Source organism: Sardina pilchardus, chromosome 23, assembly GCF_963854185.1.
Source record: "Sardina pilchardus chromosome 23, fSarPil1.1, whole genome shotgun sequence".
In the NCBI taxonomy this organism is placed as follows: domain Eukaryota; kingdom Metazoa; phylum Chordata; class Actinopteri; order Clupeiformes; family Clupeidae; genus Sardina; species Sardina pilchardus.
This window is the reverse complement of record NC_085016.1, coordinates 5,233,301-5,254,470: the sequence shown is the minus strand read 5'-3', so window position 1 is coordinate 5,254,470 and position 21,170 is coordinate 5,233,301. Positions and strand designations below refer to the sequence as shown.

The 21,170-nt window shown below is 41.3% G+C and overlaps 1 protein-coding gene across 3 annotated transcripts; it reads left to right on the top strand.

Annotated features, from left to right (window-relative positions):
• Positions 1–1,741: 1,741 nt before the first annotated feature.
• Positions 1,742–21,170, top strand: tmco3 (transmembrane and coiled-coil domains 3). 3 transcript variants are annotated; one of them, XM_062528118.1, is made up of 14 exons: positions 1,742–1,800; positions 3,946–5,199; positions 5,589–5,768; positions 6,522–6,713; positions 9,592–9,720; positions 11,768–11,860; positions 12,685–12,871; positions 13,153–13,251; positions 13,656–13,773; positions 15,816–16,011; positions 16,771–16,921; positions 18,217–18,296; positions 19,554–19,703; positions 20,368–21,170. In XM_062528118.1, exons 2-14 carry the CDS (start codon positions 4,768–4,770, stop codon positions 20,479–20,481), a joined length of 2,121 nt encoding a protein of 706 aa, XP_062384102.1. In that variant the 5' UTR covers positions 1,742–1,800; positions 3,946–4,767; the 3' UTR covers positions 20,482–21,170. The 3 variants fall into 3 exon arrangements, with proteins under 3 accessions (XP_062384102.1, XP_062384100.1, XP_062384103.1); XM_062528116.1 differs by lacking the exon at positions 1,742–1,800 and adding an exon at positions 1,825–1,928; XM_062528119.1 differs by lacking the exons at positions 1,742–1,800; positions 13,153–13,251 and adding an exon at positions 2,793–2,964.

The following is a 21,170-nucleotide window of genomic DNA, read 5'->3' as shown; positions in this document are numbered from 1 at the left end:
TCATCGACACCACACGACTGTGTCTTATCACTCCCGGGCTTCCAGAGGGTGTCAGTCATGCCAAAGGGAACGCAGCCTCAAAGCTAACAGATCACGCACACACACACACACACACACACACACACACACACACACACACACACACACACACACAGAACAGTCATGTCAGAAGGAATGCGCAGCCTCAAAGTCAACAGAACACACACACACACACACACACACACACACACACACACACACACACACACACACACACAGAACAGTCTCCAAACCACAGATATGCTTCACCAGGATGGAGATGAAGCAGAAAAACATCAGCCAGAGGGCATGAGACATGCTGTATGAAACCCAGAGGCGTTATCCCACAGCTGAGGGTTGACTTCAACCAGCTGCTTAATTTCAAACCCCAAATCACCACCACTACAGTCACACATCGTCCTGTGGTCCATCTTTGCTAAAACCATGATCATGCCATCAGAGGTGGAAAAGTTCAACTTCAGGAAGAATGGGTGCCTCTCAACATCCATCCTCATCCCCATCATTCTTTATCTACAGTAGATCAGTGAGGACGAGGATCGAGGAAGGAAGGGAGGGTGTATAAAAGCCCTAATGAGAGGCACCCATAGACCTATACGGTGTCGAAATGGGAGGTCGCTCCAGCTGCTTCTGAAAACCCTTTCAGTCACCAGGTCCAAGCGAAAAAGGGCGCCCACTCAGGGGCAGGACGTAAAAGTCCTGCCACATTTTTATTCCAACTATTAATTTAGTCAGCTGATTCTAATTAGCACAACTCGTAAGCCAGGAATAGTAAAATTGTGTAGGCCTAGTTAAAATGTTTGATGTAATCATGAAATTTCAAACAAATGGCAAAACATACTGAATCACAAACCTTATGCCTTTGTCCACTGCACTTCCTCCTCTGACCTCTTGACCAAGGATTAGAAACGTCAGGGAGTGGGTGCATTACTTCAAAATAAAAGTGCTTAGTTAAGTGTATGACCTAATTTTGGGTGACAGATATTTATGTTATACTATACATATTAATAATAGAACTATACACACACAGTTCAGCTTCCATGTATGATCAAGGGAGGCAGGCCAATTTAAAATTGTTACGATGAAAAAATATATAGGCTATAGGCCTAATTTCTGTGACAGTATTGGTTGAATAGACTATACATTTGTGATTATTAGGTCAAATTAAATTATGTAGAGTCTGCAAAAGGAAGGTAGGCATGTCCACTGTTTTTGTAATGACCCATCAAAATTCATTGAATATGACCTACCAAACTATGCCTGATGAAACTAAGTGTCTCTGACTATAACCTACAGTAGCTGAAAAGTGTTGCCTATTTGTAGGCCTGAAGTGTTGCTTCAAGGAAGACCACTAAACAACGACAAAACCAATATAGGCCTAATTAATGTAAAGCAAATGCACCAATAACAACTTTGTGTGCATGCCCAAATCACATTAAATGTTGGAAGATTATTTCATAAACTGTATACCTATTCTTTACTTTACTAAAGGACCTATCACTAGCAAAGCCTACATTAAAGCGTGCTTAGGGCCTTAGTTTGGGTTTCTCTGTGCCCTGAGTGAGTGGGCATGTTCATAGACTCAATCCATATAGTTCATTACAGTGAAGTCTCTGTAAGGCAAGCTGAGGTTTCTGGGGAGGAGTGGCATAATTTCTAAGACCCTGATTGTTCTGTCAGCCTGCCTGGCTGCTCCTGTAGGCTAGTAGGCCTAGTTCACCCAGACGCGACAAGAACACGCTGTCGCTGTAGCGAGCGAAACAGGTAATCCTGGTTTGTTTATTTGGTGATGTGTTCCCTACCTGTGACATTCCGCAAGATCGTTTTGTTGTAACTTACCTCATCACAACTGAATGTTAGACCATTCGTCTGCATGTGAATCTATTTTTACGGTAAAGTCGTGCTTCTTCTTTGAAATAGCTTGTTACCATAGATTTAGCTTTGCTCATCTGATAACATTAACATTTTCTCCAATCGTCAGAAAGCAGGCTATGAAGTTTGGGTATTATGGCAACTGGTGTAGAAATAGTTTCCGTAAATTAAACCGGAAGATGTGATTCTAGGCTACTTGCAGTTCATTCCTCCTTTAGTTAAGTCGTGATTGAGACTTTGACATAGCCTATCGTTGACGTTGTTAGGCGATGGTGAACTGTCTGTCACCTGTCCATATTTTGATAACACGGCAGCATTATCGTCATCATCATCTCAGGGCTATGAGAGAGGTTCCGTATGAGCTAAATCAACTTGGTGATGGGCGCTTCCATTTCTTTGAGTAGGCAGATGTAGGATAGCCTGAATGATGCTGTGACGGCTCAATCCAAAGTGATCTGAAATGTAAAGTTTGTGTCAGTACGTTTGGTGGATCATGAAATGATTATGACGACGCTGTGAAAAGCAAAGCTAACTTTACAATAGCGAAGTTGTTCAAACAGTGCCGTTGTAGCCGAGGCTATATGCTAAGCTGATGTTGTAAATTCAAGGGTTAGGTGAAGGTATTGTTTCTTTAACCACCACTAGTGAATTGGTCATGTCCTCAGGCACAACATGTGACTGGGAGTCGCCGAATATATGACATGTAGCACTATGCCTTCAGGATACACAGGTGTGTCCCGGACACGTAATGATCAAGGTTGAATAGCCATCACCCTAAACACAAAAAAGAAAACGTCCGTCTTTTTCTGTGCTTAGCCTACTGTAGCCTTACTGAAGCCTCTTCTTTGGTCTAAAAAAATTCCAGTGGAATGTTGTCACAGTTATTTTGCATTTCTGCGCAGAAAATGCCCAGGGTGGTGCCTGACTGTGGTGATGTGGCCCTCACTGTTTACTGTTGAGCTGGGCTTGTTACATTTCCTGGTTGATCCTTGTTAGAGCCCAGCCCAGCGGCCCATGCAATAAACTCTCCCTGGGCCTGGAACTTAGTTCAAACAGGTTTGTTCACATACTGTAGCCTAGGCACTTATTAGACCATGTCAATGAACATGCAAGAAGTAGAAAGCTTGCAGAGCTGTAGACTGTATGACGAAAGCTGTGAAGACAGTCAATGCAATTGATGTGCGTTTTATTATGCAGAAGAGGATGAAGTTGATGAATAGACGTGTCAGTAGAAGAATACAGTTGATCACAAATGGCACCCTTGAAAGTGAGCAAATTTGTTTTCAATACAGTAACTCTAGTTTAAAGTAAACACAGATTGGGCTGTAGTGTTCTTGAAGTCCTTGTACAATTGGGTATGGCATTTTATGTAGGCCCAAACAAGGCTGCGTGTTCTAGGTGTGATATACATTTCAACAGTATAAAGTTGCACATGACTATTCTGAGAGCTTGGACAGAATATATTGTTCAGTGTAACTTACCATTAACAGAACATGCCATTGTTACACAGAAAGAAAGACCAGACTGTTTTACTGCCTAGGAAAAAATAGTACCAAATTAAGAAGATAAACATAGAAAAATATTGTAGGCAGAACTCCACTCTCTCTGCGTTTGCTAACTGAATGAACTAGTACCTTGAACTAGTAACCTTTGATCTTATAGAATTGGTTGAATGGTTGAATGGTTGAATTATCGATTGATCCAGAAGAGTCAGAGATTATCCATACACCAGCCAGCTCCCATTTGAAGTGGTTTTATCTTGTGACGTTTGGTGTTACTAGATCCCCATAGCACCCATCCCAAAATGGCCTGTGGATGTGTGTGACCTTGCATTGTTTATTTGTGAACTGTCGCTTCGCTTGATAAGTTTTGAAATCGCTCAATTAGACAGTTTAGTGTAAAAGTTTGTATGCCCGTACTTTTCAAATGTCCTCTTTGCTTTGCCACCATCACCAATTTCCCTGTAATCTTGCTTCTCCAGGTGTTTATCTGCAAAGTTAATCCTCCATCACACCCTTTCTCCATTATTCCCTTCAGGTGGCCCACTGGAAGGGCTTTGGATGCGAGTTCTCAGTATCCTATAGGAGACACCGGAAGGGCTTCGGATGTGTGTTCTCCATATCCTATAGGTAACACCAGAGTTCTCCGTGTCCTGACGGTGACACCAGAAGCGCTTTGGATGCAAGTTCTCCTCGTCCTATTGTGTAGGTGACACCAGAAGTGTTTTGGATGCGAGTTCTCCGTGTCCAATAGGAGACACCAGAAGCGTTTTGGATGCAAGTTCTCCGTTTCCTTTAGGAGACACCAGAAGCATTTTGGATGCAAGTTCTCCGTTTCCTTTAGGAGACACCAGAAGCATTTTGGATGCAAGTTCTCAGTGTCCTATAGGAGACACCAGAAGCGTTTTGGATGCAAGTTCTCCGTTTCCAATAGGAGACACCAGAAGTGTTTTGGATGCAAGTTCTCCGTATCCAATAGGAGACACCAGAAGCGTTTTGGATGCAAGTTCTCCGTTTCCTTTAGGAGACACCAGAAGCATTTTGGATGCAAGTTCTCCGTTTCCAATAGGAGACACCAGAAGCGTTTTGGATGCAAGTTCTCCGTATCCAATAGGAGACACCAGAAGCGCTTTGGATGCAAGTTCTCCGTATCCTATAGGTGACACCAGAAGGGCTTTGGATGCAAGTTCTCAGTATCCAATAGGAGACACCAGAAGCGTTTTGGATGCAAGTTCTCCGTATCCAATAGGAGACACCAGAAGCGTTTTGGATGCAAGTTCTCCGTATCCAATAGGAGACACCAGAAGGGCTTTGGATGCAAGTTCTCCGTATCCAATAGGAGACACCAGAAGGGCTTTGGATGCGAGTCCTCTGCGTGCTGCTGTGGTGGGCAGGCCTCGCCGTGGCACTCCGCCAGCAGCAGAACTCCGTGGCCCAGCACGCCATTAAGCTGTACCGCGGGCGAGGCGCGGGGGCATCATTCGGGCACCAATGGGTGCGGGGGAACTGCCAGATGCTGGCGGGGCTCCTGCGGCAGAAGAACACCGCCATCAAGAAGCTGTCGTTGGCCGCCCTGGCGGCGATGCGCGACACGACGCTCTCGGAGTCCGAGAAGATGTACCAGGTGCAGACGCTGCAGGTGTTCCAGCGAGAGCTGAACGAGAGCGAACACTCGGTGTTCCAGGCCGCGCTGGGACTGCAGAGGGTGCTCCACGGCGACTACAGGGACGTGGTCAACATGAAGCACAGCAGCAGGCAAAGGCTCGAAGCGCTCAGGGAGGCGGCCATTAAGGTAAGGTCAAGTCAAGTCAAGGGATTTGCCTCCACCAAGCAAGGAGGTTATGCTTTCATCGGGGTTTGTTTGTCTGTCTGTTTGTTTATTCGCAAGATAACTCAAAAAGTTATGGATGGATTTTAAGGTAAGTCACGTCAAGTCAAGTTTATTTATCTAGCACATTTCTTGTTTATTTGTGTACATTTCTATTTTTATGGGCCCATCTTCTCTTTTGAGTTTGTATTACAGTACAACGGGTAATCAACTTGGCCAGTAGATTAGTATTGCTCAGGTTTTAAAGACCGTTTTCATGTAGGAGGAGAAAGAGTATTGGGACCTGTTAGCTACAGAATCAACTTGGAAAATAGTCTATTAACAATCTGTTTTTACTGATGATTTTTGTGTAGGAGGAGAAGGAGTACTTGGATCTGTTAGCTGCCGAGAAACACCAGCAGGAAGCCTTGAAAAGTGCCAAGGACCAGAACCGGACCCTCTCAGTTCTGGAGGGGATTTTGGAGGATGTGAGAAAAGCTGCTGACCGGCTAGAGGAGGACATCGAGGAACATGCCTTCGACTACAAGAAAGAGGTGTGGAGATTCGTTCAGTAATAGTGTTGTCACAATACCACAATCATGACGTTGATACGATAGTACTCTGCCAAAGTATCTCGATACCATTGTTAAGGGAGATAACACTATATTAACTGCCCCCCTAATTAAACTCATGGCTTAAAAAATGTAGCAAAATCAATGTATAAGCCGGGGCTAATAGTCGGGAAAGTACTGTAATATCATAATTAATATTATGTAATATCAAAATTAATTTAATCACCATATCATCACTATGATTAATTTAATTGACCTGGGGCCTGCCCAGGATCCTCTGTGTGTTGAGCAGCAAAGCTAACCACTGTGCCAGCAATGCTGTGATCACAATGGGTGCATCCTAACCACTGACATGGATCCTTACCAACAGTCATCTTGATTTAAATGTACCCTCTGTGTCTAAAACTACACCGTGATGGGTTCTTGAATTTGAAGGGAAAGGGGTCAAAAAAACTCCTTGAAAAAAGCCTTGAAAGGGCTTTGAATTGTTGACTAGAGTTGACTAGATTAGAGTGCACTAAAGCAGCTTAAATAAGCTTGGCTCCATTTTTTTTTTACACATTTTGCACTTTCTCTTGTGTCATTGCACTTCATCCCTTTGGAAAATAAGCGCTACATCTCACCATACTCAACTCTCTAAGCAACATTTCTTCCTTTGTCATCTTTTGCTCACATGACCCTGATCGCCTGCCCGCTCACGTTCGTGTCCTGTGAACCGTTTCTCATTCGCTAAAGGGGATGAATGTTGAAGCAGTGCTGAGGGTGGAGGACGACGAGGAGAAGCCGAAGAGCAAGAACATCTCTCACAGGAAGCCGTCTGAGGGGAGCCTGGGCCTCAGCATGCTCATCGACTCCCAGAACAACCAGTACGTGCTGACCAAACCCAGAGACTCCACCATGTCCCGCGCCGATCACCATTTCATCAAGGTCAGTGCCAAGGGCAATTAGATTTTAGCTAATTCATGGGTTTCATCAGGTCCCTTTCCACAGGTGTATTAATCAAGCATCATGTCAGTCTGCATTGATAATCAAGGTGCTTGATTTTATACACCTGTGGAAAGGGACCTTATGAAACCCATAGATCCAGATGGTTAGAAGGTTGCCGCCCCCTCTGTGGGGGAAAACATGCTAACATCACACATGAAAGTCAATGGGCTAACTTGCTAGCAGAACACAAATGTTTTTCCCCACGAGGGGTGTTTCAGCCATGGTAACCACGGTAACTGGGGGCGGTAACCACGATTATGACGAGATGCCGTCTGTATGTACAGTATGAATAAATACTGGAGGAAAAAAACAATAGAATGGGGGAGGGGGGTGATGGCGCAAATTGCATCACCTCTACCACATTCTGAGTGCCTGCAGGGAGCCAGGTTGGATTCCGACACCGACATACGGCCATTTCCCCAGCCCATCCCATATCTCTCTCCCCCTCTTGCTTCTTCTCTCTCTAGAGTTCTATACCTATAAGATAAGATAAGATGAGCCTTTATTGTCTCCAAGTGGAGAAATTTGCCTTGGGCAATCAAGAGAGTAAGATTGGGACACATAACATATACAGTAGGCAAAAGCCCACAAAAATGTAATTTTTAAATCAAATTTAAAAAGAATGTGGCAATTGCTTTGTTGTGTCATTTGAATGGACAATCCCATTTTAATTAAGGTTTTATTCCCCTTGTAAAAATGAATCATGTACTGTATGTGTGTGAATGATGTATATCTCAGGAGTACATTTCCCAAAACCATAGTTGCTAACTAAGTTAACTTTGTTGGTTGCAATACAATTTCCCATTAACCCTTATGTTGTCCTTGGGGTCAATTTGACCCCAAGCAGTGTTTAACATCATAAAATATATGGTTCACTTTTTTTGTTTTGCTTCAAGTTTCATGACTTTTCCTTATTTGAAGGGTACAACAGAGTAAACATGAAATTTGCACAAAAATATGTTTCCAATGTCCTGTAAAAAAAATAGTTACGTTGGTGGTATTGGGGTCAATTTGACCCCATTTTTATGAAACATGATGAAAATGAATATTTGACAAATTATGGATATTATTATTGTAATAGTATGAGAACATGTAGCTATTATCATTATTTCATATACAAGTACATATTACATATAAGTTATTTTGGCAGGTCTGAAAAAGTCCAAAAAGTCAGCCTTTGGGCTGTTGACACTGGATTGGCCATATTGCCAGTCAGGGTTCCAGGGTTCATAAAGGGGTGTGGGGGGGTGGGATTGTTTTGTAGGGCTTTTGATAGTGGTTATTACACTCTTGTTAAGTACCTACCACAAAAAAAAATTGGGTAAAAAAAATAATTTTAATCATTTTTGAGAGTTTTTTGTAGCTGGGGTCAAATTGACCCCAAGGACAACGAACGTCGTAAGATTTTAGGACAACATGAGGGTTAACAGGTTAGCGACTATGGTTTTGGGAAACGCAGACCTGGGCCCGTATTCACAAAGCATTTTATCTTATCACTAAGAGTACTCCTAAATCGCGCTAGAAGATTTTAGTTAAAAGTTATTTTAGTTAAAAGTTATTCACAAAGCCTTTCAGACCTACTTTTAGTAAGGAGAAACGCCCACTCCTAAACTAAAAGTGAGTCTTCGTTGCTATGGTTGACGTCATTACTCATGCACGAGCTTGATGAAAGTGACCACCTTGATTGGCTGGTGATTATAGCGCGGGAATGATGGCAAACCTCCCCTACAATGACGAGTTGAGTGACAGGTGTTAGGTCTTAGCTGGTGAGAATGCGTGCGCTATGTCGGGCTGTGAAGGATGGAAGATGATGAATAAATAGGCATAGCCTTAATGAATAAAGAGTAAAGCAAGCCTAGGCTTAATGAAACACTATGGACTGGAGCAGTATATTTGCAACATGTTTTAAATTAATCTGTATGAAAACACGTAGCCTATATTTGCAAAGAGGAGAAGCGATTTAATTTAATTAGGCACAATAAGACGTTACAGTTAGTTTACATGCAATGGTGGTTTTGGTTGTCGGTGGCATTATTGCATTTGCATCCTTAGTTGCAATGCACATTTATTCCCTTGCATGACAGCGAGCTCCTGCACTGCACGGTCATTTCAAAACATCGCGACGTGAAATGCCACTAAAAGCGGGTTGTGAATTTAGCTCTTAGTGAGTTAGAAGTCCTCTCGAGTTCTTTTACGCTGTCCTAGACTTAGGAGCTACTTTTAGGCTAAGAATGCTTTGTGAATAACTTTTAGTGAAAAAAATTAGGAGTCATAAAGTTAGGAGTGACACGCCCATTATTTTTAGGAGTTCCTCCCTAAATTCGCCAGTTAGGAGCTACTTTTAGCCCTAAAATTCTTTGTGAATACGGGCCCAGGACAGATGTCTCTTAACTTTTACATTACATTACAGTACAGTAGATTTGGCTGACGCTTTTTAACCAAAGCAACTTACAACATGGTAAAAACATTTAAGCTTTTAATTAGGGTTCAGACCAAAGATTCCCGACGAGACGAGACGAGCCGCGATGTTCTAAAACCTTGCGACTGCGACTCAACGTGTTTAATGCTGTGCGACGGCTTGCAACTACAGTACGTGCAACTTCTAATTCACACCGCTGCAACTCAGTCTCGTCGCATCGGGAATCTTTGGTGTGAATTGGGCTTTAAGAGCAATTCTAACAACAAATTTACAACCACAATAAGTGCATCAATGAGTGTAATAAGTGCGTCCATGAGTGCAATTGTGTGTAGTAGAGCTATGAGAGGAGATGTTCTCTGAAGAGCTGGGTTTTGTGCTTCCCTTTGTGTTGTCGCTCAGGACATCATATCCATAGTGATACTCTCGTTGCCCTGCGGCTGGCTGTGTATCCAGCTGGGCCTGCCTCCCATGTTTGGCTACATAATCTGTGGGGTTCTGCTCGGGCCATCTGGGATTAACAGCATCAAGGTAACAGCAAAGCAGCTCTGTATGGGAATGAAATTACAAATACCGGACATGGACAATAATAATGATAATGATAAAAAAGCAACAATCACTAATATACAGTACCCTCCAGAATTATTGGCACCCTTGATAAAAGTTGACTAAAAATAGGTCTAAAAAATCATCTTTAGGTGATTTATTGTACTCCCACAATGAAAACAATGAGGAAAAATACACCCTGCAAGGGAGGCAAATTTATTCTGAGAAAAAGGAAAATCTCATAAAGAAATAAATGTTTTTAATAAAAACACGTCACTCACAATTATTGGCACCCCTACTTGTAATACCTTCTTAAACCTCCCTTTGTCAATAAAACAGCATGTAATATTCTTCTCTGACACCCCATAAAGATTGAGAATACAAAGTAAGGGATTTAAGACCATTCATTTTTACAAAACCTCCCCAGATCGTCCAGATTGCTAGGTCCACACTTGTGCATTCTTCACGTTGACTCACCCCACTGTTTTTCTATGGAGTTTAGATCAGGGGACTGCTATGGCAATGTCTTAAGCTTGATTTTGTGTTCAGTAAACCATATTTGTGATCTGTGCATTTGTTTTGGTTCATTGACCTGATGAATGATCCAATCATGACCAACTTTTAGGGCCTTGGCAGAGATTGTTTGATTTCCTTTGAAAATGTTCAGGTTTTTCTTGGTGTTCATGATGCCATGCACCTTAATTAGGTTCCCAAGGCCTTTGGGAATTAAAACAGCCCCACAATAGCACAGCCCCTCAACCATAATTCTGATTAGGCATGGGGTTCTTTTTAGTATAGTCATTCTTTTATGTACGCCAAAGACACCTTAAGTGTTTTTTAGCAAAAGAGCATAATTTTATTTTCATCTGACAATAGACCACACTCCCAGACATGTCATGGTACCATTCAGTAACTCCTGCCATTTACATTGTTCATTAAATTATTCTACTGGCTTTAACCTGACATGCTGTCTAAATAATCTATTAGCAGTGAGGTCACTTTTGAAGATTTTTTGGGGGGACTTGGTGACCCCAAGATGATAGATTTGTCTGTAACTCTCAACAGTGGTTCTTATGGATTTTTTTGCCTATCATACCATCCTCCATACTGTGCGTGGGAGCAAAATAGCCATGGGTCTTTGTCCAAGCATATTTGCCACATTTCCAGATGATTAGAACCTTTTAGTCATCATTTTAACTGGAAATATAGGCATTTTCAACAAAATACCTAGTTTCCATAGACATTCTCTTACTTACAAATGTCAGCACAATTTCTTTTTATTTCAATTTAGTGTATTCTCTTGTCTCTCCAATGTTGAAAAATGACTAGAGGATATAGCCTCTGAGTGACTTCATTTTCATACCATAGTGAAAAAGAACGTCATGAACTACTTCTGAAAGTTCACAGACACTCTGATTTACTTTAAAACGTTGCATTTACATAGGAAAATGCTCCTGTTAAATGTTGTACATAATATGTTTCAGGGGTGCCAATTCATGGGTTTCATCAGGTCCCTTTCCACAGGTGTATTAATCAAGCACCATGCAGTCTGCATTGATAATCAAGGTGCTTGATTTTATTCACCTGTGGAAAGGGACCTGATGAAACCCATGAATAATTGTGAGCAAGCTGTTTTTGTTAAAAATATTTATTTCTTTATGAGATTTTCCTTTTTCTCAGAATTAATTTGCTTGCCTTGCAGGGTATATTTTTCCTCATTGTTTTCATTGTGGGAGTACAATTAATCACCTAAAGATTATTTTTTATACCTATTTTTAGTCAACTTTTACCAAGGGTGCCAATAATTCTGGAGGGTACTGTACATATCACATAATATGATATATCATGTGTTCTACTATTGTTCTACAATAATGTGTTGTAACAGTAAAACATATCTACAGTTGATGGAAATGAAATGACAACGACAACAGAACTATAATAATGCACAAAACATTAAGACAAAACCACTGTGATAATATTCTACAATAATCCCTTGTTTTGAGTGTACATGAGTCTGTTTTTGTTGTGTCAGTCTATGGTCCAGGTGGAGACTATTGGGCAGTTTGGAGTGCTGTTCACCCTTTTTGTGGTGGGGCTGGAGTTCTCACCAGAGCAGCTTCACAAGGTAGCATTTGGATTTCTAGTTTCAATAGAACATGCTACAGTAACTATGTGTAGGCTACCGTCTTGCATAGCAGCATCTGCCATCAGTGTGTGTGTGTGTGTGTGTGTGTGTGTGTGTGTGTGTGTGTGTGTGTGTGTGTGTGTGTAGAAAATACATTTTTAAATGCTGTCCGTTTACCATACCATAACCATTCAAGCACTAACCACTTCCAAGCATCTTGGTCTGTGGATAATGACTTGAATAGTGAGATTAACTGAATATTTAAGTGTTTTTCAAGTGTGACTCTTTCCTGTCACATCAGTGTCATATAATTCTACTCTTCTTTGTACGGTATACAATGCACCAAGCAATGTGTTAATATCATCACGCACATTCGCTGATTTCGATTTACGAAATGCTGATTTTAATTACGAGGCATAAGGATCTCTGCGTCGTCGTCGTCGGTAAGGAGCTCTTACAGTTGTGTGTGTGTTTTTTTAAACAGGTTTGGAGGATATCTGCATAGTTGGTACAGTAAAGGGGCATTCACATACGTCGCTACTCGCACATCGCTCCTCGCTTCCGTTAACTGTCAATCATCTCTATTCTACATTCTGATTTGGTACTCGCTTCACTCGCTTCACTCGCATCGCTGGAAGTTAAAATTATTTTAACTTAGTACCCGCCCACATCGCATCGCTAGTCCTCACATCGCCTGTCCTGGCCACATTCAGCTGGAACACATTCACTTTACATTGACAGTTCTCGCTCAGAGATGGGCGAGTAGCGACGTATGTGAATGCAGCTTAAGGAGCTCTTACGGTTGTGTGTGTGTTTTTAAACAGGTTTGGAGGATATCTGTGCAGGGCACGACCTGTCTGACGCTGCTGATGGTCGGAGCTGGGGTGGTGTGGGGGCAGCTGCTCAGGCTTAATGTCTCACAGACTGTGTTTGTGTCCAGCTGTCTGTCTTTGTCTAGCACCCCGCTGGTGTCTAAGTTCCTCTCCGGCGCATCCCGTGCGGAGAAAGAGGGTGAGTTGAGTGGTCACCGAGGGATTATTTTATTGATAACTTATCGATAATTAGTGTGTCAGAGTGTCTCCACTGCCACATACTCTATGTAGTTCATCACTTTTATTAGTGTGTGTGTGTGTGTGTGTGTGTGTGTGTCTGTGTGTGTGTGTCTCAATAGTGTGTCAGAGTGTCTGCACTGCACTGCCCATCAGACTGTAGTCAGTTTAAACATATTTAGTTCATCACTTTTAATTGTGTTTGTGTGTGTGTGTGTGTATGTGTGTCTGTGTGTGAGGCAGGCAATGAGAGGAGGAGAGTGAGAGAGAGAGAGATGAACAGACACAGTGTGTGTCAAAGAATGATCAACTCACTGCCTCTTATCTCTTATGAGAAGAAAGGTGTGTGTCATGATCTGAAACATGGAGCATAATGTATTCATGGGTTTCATCTGGTTCCACAGGTGTATTAGTCAACCACCGTGCAGTCTGCATTCATAATCTAGGTGCTTGATTTTTTACACCTGTGGAAAGGGACCTGATGAAACCCACGAATAGACTTTCCTGACTGTCCTCAATTTCATTTTTTCCTGATTTTCCTTATACTTCATGGATCATTGTACTTTTTGGCATAAAACAGCCTGAAAATACACACACTGCTGTTGGAATCTGGAATAATAGTCTCTCCAGTGCTGTAGGATACTGCAGTATACTTGTCTTTTGTGGGGATTGGTATTATTTCCGCGGGAATTTTGTTCACAGGTGAGCTGGCGATGGGGATTAATTCTGCGGTAATGTGTTCACAGGTGAGTTGGAGCCCAGCAGTGTGTTGCTAGGCATGCTGGTGATGCAGGATGTCCAGTTGGGTCTGTTCATCGCCATCATGCCGACCCTCATTCAGGCAGGTGAAGGAGAGGCCGACAGGTGAGCCTACCTGCAGCTACAGTACAGTGCACTCCTCTGACCTGCAAGCACTCAATAGCAGCTGCTACTACTACTACTATGACTACTACTATACTACTACTATACAACTATACTACTACTACTGCTGCTGCTACTACTACTTCTACTATACTACTACTACGACTACTATACTACTACTGCTGCTACTGCTACTACTACTACTACTACTACTATACTACTACTACTGCTACTGCTACTATACCACTACTGCTACTATACTACTACTACTACTGCTACTACTACTACTTTTACTGTTACTTCTACTACTTCAAAATCTACTATTGTTACTACTACTACTACTATGACTACTACTACTGTTGCTACTGCTGTTACTACTACTGCTACTACTACTGCTGCTACTACTGCTACTACTACTACTACTACTACTATACTGTACTACTACTACTGCTACTGCTACTACTGCTACTTTTACTGTTACTTCTACTACTTCAAAATCTACTATTGTTACTACTACTACTACTACTACTATGACTACTGCTGCTGCTACTACTACTACTACTGCTACTACTACTACTGCTGCTGCTGCTGCTACTGCTACTACTGCTACTGCTGCTACTGCTGCTGCTGCTGCTACTGCTGCTGCTATTACTACTGCTACTATGACTATACTACTACTGCTGCTGCTGCTGCTACTGCTGCTGCTATTACTACTGCTACTATGACTATACTACTACTGCTGCTGCTGCTACTACTACTACTACTACTACTACTACTGCTACTACTACTATGACTACTACTACTATACTACTACTACTACTGCTGCTGCTACTACTACTACTACTGTACTACTACTGCTGCTACTACTACTACTACTGCTACTACTACTATGACTACTACTACTATACTACTACTACTGCTGCTGCTACTACTACTACTACTATTACTACTACTGCTACTACTACTACTGCTACTACTACTCTGACTACTACTACTGCTACTACTACTACTACTGCTGCTGCTATGACTACTACTACTGCTGCTGCTGCTGCTACTGCTGCTACTACTACTACTGCTACTACTATGACTACTACTGCTACTACTGCAAACAAACAAACAAACAAACCCTGATGAAAACATAACCTCCTTGACAGAAGTAATAACATATAATAGCAACATCAACAGTACATTGCATTTATTTATCACTTTTTAAGACACCCAAAGCACTTCACAGTGAAGGGGGAACCTCTCTACTAACTAACTATAGCAGAAATGTAGCACTTAACTTGCCAATATCTTTGGCACGTTCAAACTTTCACAACACGTATTAGTACAACATGCCTTGGAAGCATGCCAAATGTTTTGAAAAAAAAACATTTGGCATGTGCAACAGACACACAGACACATGTCAGTGTTGACTTATGTCTTATTTTTAGACTTTTTTTTTTAGTGCAGATTATTACTGGGAGCCAAAACATTTCACATCGGTCCAGCATTGAATTGGAAAGCTACGAAGCGGCATGAAACAAAACAGCAATACAATGTAATCCTGTGATTACCTCAATGACTGTAAAGAAGCTTCAGCCAATGACTGTAGAAACGGCATGTCTTAAAAACACAGAAATCTGCAAGCACTTACTGTAATATACTGTATTTAGTTGGATAAAATAACTAAACAAAAGACTGTGACCGTGTATTTTAGTTTATGCATGTACAGTATGGTTGCACTGTGCGTATAGCACGTGTATGTATCTGATTTTCCTTCCACTGGTCCTTAATTTATTTCTATATACCCCAAAAAGTCCCTATTACAATATTATAAAGCTGCATTTGAATATTAAATAATAATCTAAAATCGATAAGTAACTTTGATTATTGAAGTAAATTTGATTACTAAATAAATAATAATCTAAGATCAATAAGTACATTTGATTATTAAATAATAATCTAAAATCACTAAGTAAATTTGATTATTAGATAATAATCTAAAATCAATAAATAACTTTGAGCGGCGTCCCTAACTGCTTGTGTGTTTTGTCCCTCAGCGCTGTATCCGGAGTGGTCCACGTGCTGTGGCTGCTGGTGCAGGTGCTGGTCTTCCTGGCAGGAGTGCTCCTGCTGTGCTTTTTCTTGCGCTCATTCGTGATTGGCCCCTTCTACAGGAAGCTCCATGCCGAATGTCGGGGCAGCAAGGAGATCATGGTCCTGGGGACAACGGCCTTCATGTTCCTTATGCTAATGGTAGGGGTTCTTCATGTTCCTTATGCTAATGGTAGGGGTTCTTCATGTTCCTTATGCTAATGGTAGGGGTTCTTCATGTTCCTTAATGGTAGGGGTTCTTCACGTTCCTTATGCTAATGGTAGGGGTTCTTCATGTTCCTTATGCTAATGGTAGGGGTTCTTCATGTTCCTTATAATGGTAGGAGCTCTTCATTGTTCTTTATGCTAATGGTAGGGGTTCTTCATGCTCCTTATGCTGATGGTAGGGGTTCTTCATGTTCCTTATGCTAATGGCAGGGGTTCTTCATGTTCCTTATGCTGATGGTAGAGGCTGTTCTCCTTCCACAACAAATCAAGTCTCAAGTTGTATTTGATACTCACAAGGCAGTTTTACCAGGAACACTGATATGCATCAGCATTTACAATATAAGATAAGATAACATAAGACTTTATTTAAAGTGTAACTGCATCCTAAAATATGTTTTACATTTTATGGGGTGCAGTTACACTTTAATCCCACACCGGGGACATTTTCTTGTTGCAATAGCCAGGGAAGATGGATTCAGCAATAATAAGAATAAATATCAGAAATATTAAACACTATAAGAATGAAAAAATAATCATGATCTATAATATGATATTAATATAGTGTGAGGATTCAACAAGATGAGGATTTTCGTGTTCCTTGTCATCCTTTGTTTTATAGGGTCATTAATCATTTTTTAGTTCAGTGTCTTTTTTAAAATGAGGGATGGTCTGACGTATTTTATTCATGTCCAGGTGACAGAGTTCCTTTATCTGTCTATGGAGCTCGGCTGCTTCCTGGCGGGAGCACTCGTTTCCTCTCAGGGCCACATGGTCACCTCGGAAGTGATGCGCTGTGTGGAGCCAATCAGAGACTTCTTGGCTATAATATTTTTTGCTTCCATTGGTGAGTGACATTGGTTCTTTTATGGGCAATAGCATTTGTGCCGTTCTGTGTTGTTCTGTTCTAAAGACGTCAATGACAGTTGAAGTGCAGCAACTGTTGCCCAGCGTTTCAGATTTGAAAATGAGATAATGAAAAGGCACATCAGGTCTTCAGACTAACTTTTCAGTTGGGCCCCTTTTCTTTTTGATACAGTACACAGGGCAGGCAAGAAAGAAAGAAAGAAAGAAAGAAAGAAAAACAAACAAACAAACAAACAAAGAGAAAGAAAGGAGGAAAGAGAAGGAAGAAAAAAAGAAACAAAGGAGGAAATAGAGAAAGAAAGAAAGAAAGAAAGAACGAAAGAAAGAAAGAAACTTGCTTTGAAAGAAAATTGCTTTTGCAAGTAATCAAGAAAGGAAACGTATGAAGTACAGCAGTAGGCCTCCACTGCTGCTGTTTCGGCACACTAATAATATCTCAACACAATGCTCAGGAAGGACTGTTGACCTTTTGCTTAAATCCCATTGATCATAGTGCAGCATGTTCACCTGCCGAGCTTTTGCTTAAATCCCATTGATCATAGTGCAACATGTTCACCTGCCGAGCTTTTGCTTAAATCCCATTGATCATAGTGCAACATGTTCACCTGCCGAGCGAGGACACTGTTGGGGTCAAGCGGAACATTATATTATAGGACGGCACTTAAAGCAACAAATTGGCATCTACCCCATTCTTCAAAACCTGCTTATCTAATAACATCTAACCAAGTGTTATTAATCTTATATCAAGACAAAAAAAAATAATCTTTGTTTTAATTATTATTAAAGTTGGTATTGTTTTCAGTGTCAAGAGACTTTCCTAGTGCTTTCTTGTGAAATCATTTGACTTAATTTAAGAAAGGTTTGACTCATTTTTACTTATCTCTTCTTGAATACAAGCAAATTTGTCTGACAGTGTGCCAAGCAAATTTGTCCTAAAAACAAGCAAATTTGTCTGGCAGTGCATAGGTAACACTTGGTGAGATTTCATTTTTTGCAGTGGTGAGTCAGATTAGAGGATACATGCCCCTCTCTTCTCTGTGTGGACATTAGCGTAGTTTGACACTGTTAGCTTATCTGTTAGCATAATCACTGGAAGTGGGTTGTTCCAGTTAGCTCATCGCTGCCTTTTTGAAGCTAAAATCTTAATAGCCGTTCCTTTAATGTTGACAAACTCTAAATGTTTCAGTAACATGGTTCAGTTGGTACAGTCCTTTACACACTGGAGGCAAAGTTTGGTCAATCTCTGTGATGGTGAATTTATTCTCTTTTCGGCAGGTCTCCATGTATTCCCTAGCTTTGTGCTGTATGAGCTGACCATACTGCTGGTGTTAACGCTGTCTCTGGTCATCTTAAAGGTGAGTAGTCATCTGCGACTGCACTCCGACACAACGCCTTTCCTACGGGGTCATAGTGGACCCAGTCAGTGTTGAAATAGAATGGAAAATCCATTCACGTTTTGAAACTAAAAATGACACATTTTTACAAGTTTTAAAATATTTTTCATCCCATCTCATTTATTTTAATGTAGCTTTGGAATGCATCACTTGTTAACTAAAACAATAAAATGCTAAAACTATACTCCTAAAATAATACACTGCTACATTGGCTGAATGAAAGCTTTGTTACACAGTATAGAATGTGCATAGACAAAGCAGCATCTTAATTAGGCTCCAGTATACAGTATTAGGTCACCAAAGTAGTCTGTTATGGCCAGGTGCTGTATGAATGTAAATAAAAACATTTTGTTTACCTCTCCGTCATTCGATGCACATTGTGGGACTGACGTACAGTACGGTGAACATCAAAATCAGAAAGTGTCTGACAACATGGAAGGAATCCCTTCAGAAATAAACCAGGCCGGAAAAAAGATGAGAAAATAAGACCCAGGTTAAAAATAGCAACATTTCCCTTTAAGGGTTACAGGCTTCCTGTACAGTGGCCGATCAACAATCAAGCATACTAAACATAACCCAACATGATGCCATTGGGTGGTAGCAGCAAAGATCCTTCATTACTGACAAGAGCAACGTAATGCATCTCTATGGAAGCAAAATTCGAACAGTTCCTGTCTGCTTAAAGAGGCGTGTTGCAAAGACGTCATAGTGGGATATCGATCTCTGTCAGATCTGCAAGCAGTTGAGTTCGAATGTTAGCAGGTCTGCTTAAAGGGCGATTTAGCCCCCCTCCCCCTTGTGAAGACAGAACGCGGAAATGATCGAACGTTTGCGCCTCTCGCTCTGCTTTAACCCTCTCTGGTAGCAGTCACAAATATGCGCCATGTTGTACCCGGGACCCGTACAGGCTCTCCTTCACCGTCCAACATGCACTACGCACAGTATAATAACTAGATTTTAAAAATGTTTTCTACTTTTCCTAATCCAATATCCTTGTTTTTCCTTCATGGTACAATATGCCCGGTACAATATGCACAATATGATAACTGGATATTAAAATATTTGTAACTTTTTCTAATTTATTATCCTTGTTTTCCCTTCATGGTACAACTGTATTATAGTATAATAACTAGATTTGAAAATATTTTCTTCGTTTGCCTGGATGCTTCTGCTAATGTGCCATTCTTGTTTGTCCCTCTCCCGCTGGTGGTCGTATAGTTTCTCATGGCGGTGGTTGTTCTGTCCACCCTGTTGCCGCGCGGCTCTCGCCACATCTGCTGGCTGGTCTCAGCAGGCCTGGCGCAGGTCAGCGAGTTCTCTTTCGTGCTCGGCAGCCAAGCCCGCCGCACAGGAATCATTTCACGAGAGGTGAGAAGCGTCATCATCATCATCATCATCATCATCATCATCATATCCTATTTGATATCCCATATTTTTTCACTGGATTGAGCTGTACCCTGTAACAAAAAATACCATCAACATTGTTGTGTAGTAATGCAAGTATCTATCTATCTTTCTATCTATCTATCACATTTAATTTAAATAATTTCTTAAACAGAAAAGGATTAAAGGTTATGATTCAATTACAGTTGAATGGGCCTGATTCAGTTTAAACTTCAAGAAGCTCTTTTCCAAAACGCTCTAAATCCATTTTTGAAAACAGTCAAACATACAACAAGTCAAACATAACAACAATGTTATTTAATTGTGTGAGAGAGTGATGACAGGATGCAAGCGGGAGAGAGAGATGGGGTGGGAGTGGAAATGACCCCCTGGGTCGGGCCCGATTATGGCTCGGCCACTGTGTCACTTGTGCCACAGCACTCCTGTCCACTAATCATCTTTATTTATTTATTTGTTTATTTATTGGGATTTTCAGATAATCAACATAGCATACACAACATACAAGAACACCACCACCCCCCCCCCCCCAAACAAAAACAACAAACAAAATAAACAAACGTCCACTAATCATCTTAACCGCCCCTTCCTCCCTCCCCTCCCTCCCTCCACTCCCCTCCCTCTCCTGCAGGTCTACCTGCTGGTGCTGAGCGTGACGACTCTGAGCCTCCTGTTGGCCCCAGCGCTTTGGTGGGCCGCCAGGCTTCGCTTCATACCTCACATGGACCGCAAGATGGTCACCTGAACTTCTGCTCGATCGGCCAGAGGTGGCCGATGGATGCAGTGGCAGTTGGGATGAGATGGGTCCATCCATCCTTGTTAAGACTGTAAGGATTGGGAATGCCGGACGGTGAAGATTGGGAATGCCAGAGAGTAGAGATTGGGAATGCCATGATCTGCAACTAAGGGTAGAACTGGAGATGCTCATCGCCCTTCAGGTACAGACAAGGTCACAGCCTGGAAGGCATGATGGCGCCTCATTTTGCCTTAATTTAAACAAATGTTGCTCTGTCAAAGTCAAGAGGAGTAAAATGGGTAAAATACATTATTATTATTATTATTATTATTATTATTATTATTATTATTATATTTAATTTGTTCAATGCCGTTTTTCATCAATTGTTCACAGAAGTATGTGATTTATTTTCAAAAAAGATGTTTACGATTATTTTTCAAGACATAAATGGTTAAATGTTTCGGAAATAAAAGCCCCGGTCATTAAAACCGTTATTAAGTTGAATGTTAGCGTAATATTATTTATAGCCATGAATACAGTTATAGCTTTGCCAGTATCCATAGTCATAAATATACAGCTGCTGCTGCGCTGTGAAGTTTGTGAACATCCGAGAAATTCCTCCAAATGTGTGTAAATATGAAATAAAGTGGGAATCTAACTAATCAGATTAAAAAGGTCGGTGACATATATTCATATAA

Coding starts and splice junctions, on each gene's coding strand:
- tmco3 (XM_062528118.1), top strand. CDS start 4,768: ATGCGAGTCCTCTGCGTGCTGCTGTGGTGGGCAGGCCTCGCCGTGGCA. Junction 5,200..5,588: donor TCAGGGAGGCGGCCATTAAG/GTAAGGTCAAGT, acceptor ATTTTTGTGTAG/GAGGAGAAGGAGTACTTGGA. Junction 16,012..16,770: donor TCATGTTCCTTATGCTAATG/GTAGGGGTTCTT, acceptor ATTCATGTCCAG/GTGACAGAGTTCCTTTATCT.